The 8,904-nt window shown below is 59.4% G+C and overlaps 3 protein-coding genes across 3 annotated transcripts; 1 reads left to right on the top strand and 2 right to left on the bottom strand.

Moving 5' to 3' along the window:
• The first annotated feature begins 663 nt into the window (after positions 1-663).
• SDRG_11815 (hypothetical protein) lies at positions 664-2,866 on the top strand. The gene is made up of 2 exons (XM_008617870.1): positions 664-2,202; positions 2,249-2,866. The coding sequence occupies exons 1-2, from the start codon at positions 672-674 to the stop codon at positions 2,806-2,808; spliced, it is 2,091 nt and encodes a 696-aa protein (XP_008616092.1). The 5' UTR covers positions 664-671; the 3' UTR covers positions 2,809-2,866.
• A 333-nt stretch (positions 2,867-3,199) lies between these two features.
• Positions 3,200-7,372, bottom strand: SDRG_11814 (hypothetical protein; the record flags this gene model as incomplete). The annotated part of the gene is made up of 4 exons (XM_008617869.1): positions 5,813-7,372; positions 5,496-5,755; positions 5,259-5,435; positions 3,200-4,522 (listed from the first exon to the last, which is right to left on the bottom strand). The coding sequence occupies exons 1-4, from the start codon at positions 7,338-7,340 to the stop codon at positions 3,200-3,202; spliced, it is 3,288 nt and encodes a 1,095-aa protein (XP_008616091.1). The 5' UTR covers positions 7,341-7,372.
• A 274-nt stretch (positions 7,373-7,646) lies between these two features.
• Positions 7,647-8,886, bottom strand: SDRG_11813 (hypothetical protein). The gene has a single exon (XM_008617868.1). It carries the CDS (start codon positions 8,824-8,826, stop codon positions 7,693-7,695), a length of 1,134 nt encoding a protein of 377 aa, XP_008616090.1. The 5' UTR covers positions 8,827-8,886; the 3' UTR covers positions 7,647-7,692.
• Positions 8,887-8,904: the final 18 nt, after the last annotated feature.

Raw genomic sequence — 8,904 nt, 5'->3', positions numbered from 1 at the left:
AAAATGTGGTACTGGTGTGGTTCCATGTGGTACCAAAACGTAGGGACGCCACCTTGCGGCTGCACAATAGATGCAGACCTCGACTCTAGGGTAAGACATGGTTTTGCACCCACAGACCCTCAGATCCATTATAATATCTCAATAGACTCATTCCAACAGCAACAGATCCATGGACCGACCGTACAAACCTCCGCCCATCCCATGGCACTTCCCTTCCCGTCCCAGTCCACGGTCCTGGGGTCAAGGAAGGAGGTGCAACTTCCAACCCATATGGCGCCGATGCAAGGCGTTTTTAAACGTTGTCTGCCTGCCCTGTTTTCGATGCCAAGAGTGGAGATAAACAGACGGATAAAACTCAACAATCAATGGATACTTGGAGGGATGATAGTGGCACTGATAAATTTTTCTTGAATTTTAAACACGTCTCACCGCAGTTCCCGAGGAGGACGTGCGCCAAAGTTCCTGCTCACTCCGCTCTTGGCATCTTAAACAGGGCATTGCATACTTTAAACGGGTGAAGCATCCCAAGTTGTTGGCTGCAGTATTGTTGCATCAACTTAACCGGACCGGTTACTACAGTGGGATGTGAAGAATGAGTGAGCCATATGGTGGCGTGTGTCATGCATAAATGTGCCGGGTGGGACATTCTCATTCTCCAAGTCTCCAGCACCATGGCAACGCCATCGACGTCGCCGGACCGCGGCGTCCGCCTCTCGTACTTGCGCCACTTTATCAACGAGCATGGTGGCGAGGCTAGCTTTGCTGGCAAGACCACAGCCCAAGTCTGCTTTGAGTTTGTCGTGCCATTGACTAAGCCATCGGAGCTCTCGCTCGTCGACCACGTCGCCAGCGACCCAACGACCGCCAACTACGTCGCACCGGCCAATTGGTATGTCAGCCACGCATGGATGTACCTCTTCTTGGAGACCGTCGACAGCCTCGAGCGCTTCTTCGCCGACCGAGATCTTGGTGACGACGCCGTCCTTTGGTTTTGCGTCTTCAACAACAACCAGCACCTCGCGAGCTCGTACCCGTTCGAGTACTGGTCGACGACGTTCAAGAACGGTCTCGCAGCCATCGGCAACGTGGTCATGGTCCTGCACCCGTGGAACGACCCGATCGTGCTTCGTCGAAGCTGGTGCGTCTTTGAGGTCTACGTTGCGGTGACACTGGGCGCGCGCTTTGAGATTGCACTGGCGCATGATCAAGAGCAACGCTGCATCGGCGACATGGCCGAAGACGGCGCCTTTCGCAAGATGCTGGCGACAGTCAAGTGTGAAAACTCGGAGGCGACCGTGCCCAGTGACCGCGACGGTATCTTCGCTTTGATTCGCGCCGAGACGTCGTTCATCGCGGTCGACCAGCTCATTTTTTCCGTGTTTGCCGACTGGATCAAGAGAACGCTCGAAGCATCGATCCCGGCCTTGCCATCTCTGCTTGAACAAGCCGAGCGCTGGTCTGCCCTCGGACGCATCTACCAAGACGAAAGAAATTACGGGGATGCCGCGCGCTGCCATGAGCATGCACTCTTGCTCCGCACGTCGCGTGCCGACCCGCTCGTTGTCGCGATGACCCAAACCCATCTGGGTATGATGCGCAGCATGCTGAATCAGCCAGCTTCGACGTGGCGGCCGCTCTTCGAGTCGGCGCTGGCTACGCAGTCGGACGCACTGGGTCCATTCGAGTCGGACGTTTTCGAGACCCAGTACTACTTTGTCGCGGCGCTCTCCCGCAATGGCAGGACCGACGAGGCCAAAGGCATTGCGCTCGATCTCTTTGACGCCCACCGGCACGTGTACGGCCTCGCCCACAAGTACACCGCTGTCGTCATGGGCCTCGTCGCAAGCTTGCATGTGCATTCGCACGAGTCGCGCGCGTCGTTGCGCTGGAGTCGCAAGGCGGCGGCGCTGCAAGAGCAGCTGCACGGCTCCGATTTCCTTAATACCGTCTTGACGCTGCAAATTGCAACCGTAGCCTACATGAATCTCGGACGCTTCGACGAAGGCCTCGCGCTCAACCAGCGCGTCCTGGCGACCACGCAGCGCACTTTCGGGGCGGACCACGAGCTGACGTTGGCGGCAACGCTCAACCAAGGCAAATTCTTGGTCCACGTGGGCGAGCTTGCTCGTGCCACGTCGATCTTGCGCTCGGTACGCGACCTCTTGCCGTCGGCCAAGGTACCCAAGGATTACACTCGGGATGGTAGCATGCTTCTTTGGTGTCAGTAAATTTGACCGTGTGTGTCTAGTGGAGCTCAACCTCGGGCATGCCGCGTGGACCAGTGGCGACCTTGGCGCGGCGGCCGACCATTTTCAAGTCGCGCACCGCCGTGTGCCCGGCAAGTGCACCGTCTCGGCAATCTACCGCCTTGCCTTGGCGACCACCGACGCCAACGCGCGTCGCGACCTCCTGGACCTCGTGGTGCTGGACGACATTGACGAGGCGCCCGAGACGTGGGTCGCCGAGTGTGTCCTCTGCAGCAAGCCCGTCACCGGTGTTCTTCTGACGTGCAAGGCCTGTCCCAAAGGTGTGCTCTTTTTTTGTGCCGCTTGCGCAGCGACCAAGCGCGGGCGGCTTGAACGGTTCTGCCGGCACGACCCGCCCGTTGCGCAGCTGGAAACGGCGCTGCCGCCCCGCCGCCTGCTGTACCATGACGCGCTTTTAGCGCAGGAAGGGTCGTACGAGCGCATCGAGTCGCTGCTGAACGACTATGCTACGTACTGCGAGACGTACAAGGTCCCGATGCACGAGCGCTTGCAACGGCGCTCGGTGCCGGTGTTGAACCGCAACTGGCACCCGATGGTCTAACGTATCGAGAGAAATGGTGTAGCGTTATTGGCGTTAATCGAAAGGCAGTGCAGACGTCTTTATGCGTTGGCCAGTTGACAGCGGTGTCCATACGAACGTACCGCCAGTCACCTCCATCGACCCCTCTATACCACTGGCGCCACCGAGCTCGACGAACGAGCGACGCGCGCAAGTCGTGTCGATTGGCGCATATGGTACAACCCACATTATATATGAACGGGTTTCGCGTTATCTTCATAATTACACAAAGATTCGCATTCTCCTTCTTCTTCATTCGCTCGCCGGTCCGTGGCTGCGCAGGCGGCGGCGCGGGGCTCGTCTGGCTCAATGCACATCCCGCATTGCTGTAAGATCTCAAAAACTCGATATATTGATACATTGATAGGATTCGTCACACCTCGACCTCAAATGCAACGACACACGACGCGCGTGGCGGTGGCAAGAGCCCGAGCTCGTGGAGCAGCCCAGTATACTCGTTTTGCAACGCATCAGCAGAGCTGATCGTGCCGCAGGTCACCGTAAATGCTTGTTGGTTGTGCTCCAAGAGGCGGCGCAGCAGCTGCAACACTTGGACGGCAGTGGGTTGGCACTCGCTAAACGTAATACGCCGCCATCGCAAGAGACCGGCGCCGAGCGTCGGGACGATGTCGCGCCACATTGCATCGGTAAGCAGCGGGAAGCACACGCTCAAAAACGCAAAGTCTGGGCACGCGACGAGCGCCGTCACCATTGCACGGAACGCTCGTGCAGGAAGGTATAAACCTGTGCAAGCGAGGTCGAGGCGTCGAAGTGAGGGCCACGCTGAAATGCAGCCGAGTAGCGGAGAAATCACCGACTGCGGTAGCTTGCACTGTTGCAAGACGACGTGCCGGAGCATCGGACATTGCCCCATGGCCGACATCAAGGGCACCACATCGTGATAAGAGTCGAAGCGATTCCTGGACAAGTCGAGCGTCTGGAGATGCGGCCAGTGCGGGAGCAGCGCGGCGATCGCGTTGGGACAGAGCGAGCCGTGGCCCGACAGGTCGAGTGTGCGCAGTTGGCTCGCACTGCGCAACGCCGGAAGCAGCCACGAGAGGCCCCGCACGTTGCGCACACGAAACTCAACAAACGACCGGATCGTATGCAAGGCATTGTAGAGCAGTGGGTCGGCCGCATCCGCAAACTGGGTGCCATCCAAGCGGAGCCCACGGTCGCCGCCCCGCTCCAGCCACGCATGGAGTACGGCGATAGACGCGACGTCCAGAAGAAAGTCGCCTCGGAGCGACAAGAGCCGTAGCGCAGGGTAGGCTAGGATGTCCAGGAGCGGCTGGATCAGACCGAGGTTGTCGCCTACCGATGCGCGGATTTCAAGCACGCGCAGGCGCGGGCAGCGCCGGCCAAAGTCGCGGACCCAGTGCGTCCATGCGAGATCGGTCGTCTGATCGGAGCAAAAAACGACTGTCATTGCAGTGGTCATGGCCGCGAGCGGCCCGAGGTAGACGAGGTCGGTGCCCGAGACTGCAACCGCCGAGAGCGACGGCTGTAGCGGCAAGAGCGACCGCAGGTTCGCCATCGTCGACGCCAACGCAGGTGCACGGCGCAGCACGATCGTGGGCCAGTCCAAGAGAAGCGACGTATCGGGCGTCGCGACGAGGTCCTGCAAGGCGATGAGCGCTCGCGACAGCATCGGCGTGGGCATGGCGGCGAGGAAGGCGTCGAGCGTCCGCTGGTCCTGCACAGAGCGCGCAATGACGTCGAGCGCCTCTGGCACCAGCACGGAAGGCGGCGCGACCTTACGATGGAAGATACGCTCCGGGATTTAAAACGTGGCATATGCCGCGAATAGAACGCGCCCACATGATTGAACTATAAACCAATGAAATCGCATCAAAGCGACCAATCAAAAGCGCTAAAAACATTGAGCCCGGCCGACAACGATTAGTTTTGCTTGGGACCGTCCTTATAAAGGACAGCAGCCCAACGTCACGCTGCTCGCAGTACCAAGGCCGTTATTGCTCGTAGTACCTAGACCATTATTAGTTTTAGTTGTGCAGCTTCTATCACCAAGGTCCAAACCATCTTCGTCGTCGGTACGGGGTAGGTTTAGGTTTAGGTTTAGGTTTAGGTTTCGCTCCGATCAACGCCATAAAGCTCTCGCTATTAAACCTCATAAAAGCTAGGGTTATATGTCCTTGCTTTGATACATCTTTCCGCCATTTCCGTACAGTAAAAGATACCTCTACATATGTTGGGTCTGTGTATGAGAGGACAGTGGCTTACGGGTCGACGCTTGTGGGACGTCGATGTTTTGACATCAAGCCGGCAATTTGTCCACGAGCCAATTTATGTACAAACCACACTGCCTCAAGTAGTACACGTGTACACTGTACAATGAACTACTACATCGGGTGCCAGGTGCACGTCAACCGCGGGATCAACGTCCGAACGCGTCGCTCGTTTCTCGGGACGTTGTGCATATCGCAGTGACGCTCGTACGCGGCGAAGAGCCCATCGATGTCGTCGTAGTGCGCCGTCTCGGTCGCACAGAGGTCGGCTTCATAAAAGTACCGGCGCGGCGGCAGCGTCATCTTCCACGTTGTCTCCTTTGGGTCATGTTGGCAGAACCGCATGAGCCGCGATGGCCGCTGGTCACGGCACCTTATGCAAAACTGGAAGGCGTCTCAAGGACAGCCCGCGCAGGCCACGAGGGTACCCGTGACGGGCGTGTAGCACGCCATGCATCGAGTCGGCCACGTCTCGGGCTGCGCATCGGAGCTCGAGATAATGAAGTCGCGGACAAGCGTGAGCCCTTTCTTGGAGACTGGTAGTGGGGCGTGGACTGCAAACCCATAGAGGAGCCACGCCGTCACCTTGCACGGTGCGCTGGCAAAGGCGTCAATGAACGACGCCAGCGCATTCGCCCATTGGGCTTGCATGGCATACGCGACGCCCAAGTTGAGTTGCACTACACAGTGTATCCAGTCGAGTAGTAGTAACAAGTCCACATAGTGTAGATGCGTACCGGCCAAACGAGTTGGGTCGTCCGCGCCAAGGGTCGTTGTCAACGCAAGCATTTGCGCCGACGCGAGAGCCGCATCGCCCGTCATGAGCACCGACGCCGCCAAGTTGATGCGACACGCAACCGTGCGTGGATGCGTCGCACCGTACGTGCGCGCCCGAGAAGCGACCACCGACTCGGCGAGCGCGCGTGCTTGGACGCCGTCGCCCATCTGCAGCAAGGCATCCACGAGCCGGGACTTGGTACCGATCGTGTCGTTGTGTTCGCGGCACAAGTGCGTCACTTGGAGGCCAAGCGCCTTCCGGAGCCAGCGCGATGCACGATACGCCTCGTGTTGGCTGACGTAGACCAGACCGACGGTCGACATGGCGCTCATCGTGCGCCAATCACATAGGCCGTAGAGCGAGCGTCGGACGTCGAAATCTTCCAGCGCCAGCGGCAGTGCTTCCGCATGCGCGTCGTTGTGGCAGAGCGACGACACCACGTTGCTACGCGCCGCCAGCGTCGTCGGGTGCGTCTCGCCGAGATGCTGAAGCGCGGTCGAGAGCGTCGACCGAAGCCGTGGCTCCCATTCGGACTGGGGCGTGCGCTGGTACGCCCGCGCAAAGGCGGCAAGCGACTGCAGCAAGAGCGTCTCTTCGTTCAAGGGCCCGTGCGCGGCCAAGAAGAGGGTGACCGCTGCCTGGAAGCAGCGCTCGCTCGCCGCGTGGTCGTTCAAGGCGTCGTGAATGACGCCGAGATACCGCCACCGCGACGCCTTCTCGAGCGACGAGGACGCAGACGCAATCGACGCCTCGAGCGTTTGCTTGATCCAGTGCGTCAAGGTGGAGAAGATGAGCCGGTCGACCGCGATGAACGACGTCTCGGCGCGAATCAAGGTAAATATACCGTCGCGGTCACTCGGCACGGTGGCTACCGAGTCTTCGCACTTGATCGTCGCGAGCATCTTGCTAAACGCGTTATAGATGGTAATATCACTGAGGAACGTGGCTTCTTGATCATGCGCCAGTGCAATCTCAAAGCGCGCGCCCATGGTCACTGCGACGTAGACCTCAAACACGCACCAGCTTCGACGAAGTACGATCGGGTCGTTCCACGGGTGCATGATCATGACCATGTTGCCGATCGCAGCCAAGCTGTCCTTGAACGTCGTCGACCAGTACTCGAACGGGTACGAGCTCGCGAGGTGCTGGTTGTTGTTGAAGACGCAAAACCAAAGGACCGCGTCGTCACTAAGATCTCGGTCGGCGAAGAAGCGCTCGAGGCTGTCGACGGTCTCCAAGAAGAGGTACTGCCAGGCGTGGCTAACATACCAATTGGCCGGGCCAACGAACGAAGCGGTCATTGGGTCGTTGGCGACGTGGTCGACGAGCGAGAGCTCGGACGGTTTGGTCAATGGCACGACAAACTCAAAGCAGACTTGGGCTGTCGTCTTGCCAGCAAACTCAGCCTCGCCGCCATGCTCGTTGATAAAGTGGCGCAAGTACGAGAGGCGGAGGCCGCGGTCGGGTGGTGCTGACGGCGTTGCCATTCGACTTGTTGGGCAATGAAGTAAGTTCCTTCCCCCTCTGGTCTGGATTCGGGTTCGCGTCCAGCACACAAATCCGCGCGAGGTTGCGTTTTTAAAGTCTATTGTGCTTCTTGTTCTCTATATCGAATGAAAACACGCGTCCTAATATTGACGAATCAAAAACGCACATATTTTCCAGCAAGCCAATCACAGACGCCCATTTGAAAGGGATCGGTATCCAGCCAGTGGTACGGTGGGCGCATCGGAGAAGCGCGCTTCACGAACCATGGCGATCGACTCACGGAGCGCAGCTGCCAAGGACGACGCTCGAGGACAAGCACACACTCGTAGATCAAAGACACATACATCGATACTACACAAATGCAACGACACACGACTCGCGTGTCGGTGGCAAGAGCCCGCGCTCGTGGAGCAGCCCAGTATACGCGTTCTGCAAGGCATCGGCCGAGTAGCCCTTGCTGCAGGTCACAATAAACGCTCGTTGGTTGTGCTTCAAGAGGCGGCGCAAAAGCTGAATCACTTGGACGGCGGTGGGCTGGCACTCGCTAAATACAAGACGCCGCCATTTCAGGAGACCGGCGCCGAGCGTCGGGACGATGTCGCGCCACATTGCATCGGTAAACGGCGGGAAGCGCAGACTCAAAAACGCAAAGTCCGGACACGCGACGAGCGCCGTCACCATTGCACGGAACGCTCGTGCAGGGACGTACAAGCCGGCGAGGTCGAGGCGTCGAAGCGAGGGCCACGACGGAATGCAGCCGAGAAGCGGAGGCAGCACCGACTGCGGTAGCTTGCACTGGCCCACCAAGACGTGCTGGAGCGTCGGCCGTTGCCCCATGGCCGACATCAACTGCACCACATCGTTCAGCGGGTCGAACGTGACTTTGGAGACATCGAACGAGCGAAGCTGCGGCAGGTGCGGCAAGAGCGCTGCGATCGCGTTGGGACAGAGCACCCGGCTGCCCGACAAGTCGAGTGTGTGCAGCTGGGAGGTGTCGCGCAGTGCGGTGAACCGGGGTGCGGCGGTTGCCCCGCGCCGGTGGTACTCGCCCCATGCAAACACGCGGAGGTTGGGCGGCAACGACCTGCCGTCCAAAAGTCGCTGCGAGAGGTACTGTCCGTGGCTGACGCAAAGTTCGAGTAGCGAAGTGCAGGTGCTCAAGGCGTCGCAGAACGCAAGCGCGTCCGTCTCGCCAAACGGGACGCCGTCGAGGCGGAGCCCACGCGCGTCGCCGCGCTGCAGCCACGCGAGAAGCTTCTCCATGGACGCTCCATTTAGCCCTAATACGCGCCGCAAGGTCAAGAAGCGCAGCGCGGGATGGCCGAGAACGTCCAGCAGCAGTTGCAGCGGGGCGCCATTGACCGCGACGTGGACCTCCAACTCGCGGAGGCGCGGGCAGCGCCGCGCAAAGTCACGTACCCAGTGCGCCCATGCGAGATTGGTCGTCTTGGCAGAGCGAAACTCGACCGTCATGACCGTGATCATGGCCGCGAGCGGCCCGAGGTAGACGAGGTCGGTGCCCGAGACTGCAACCGCCGAGAGCGACGGCTGTAGCGGCAAAAG

Source organism: Saprolegnia diclina, assembly GCF_000281045.1.
Source record: "Saprolegnia diclina VS20 unplaced genomic scaffold supercont1.44, whole genome shotgun sequence".
Classification (NCBI taxonomy): Eukaryota; Oomycota; class Saprolegniomycetes; order Saprolegniales; family Saprolegniaceae; genus Saprolegnia; species Saprolegnia diclina.
This window is presented reverse-complemented; position numbering and strand designations above follow the sequence as displayed.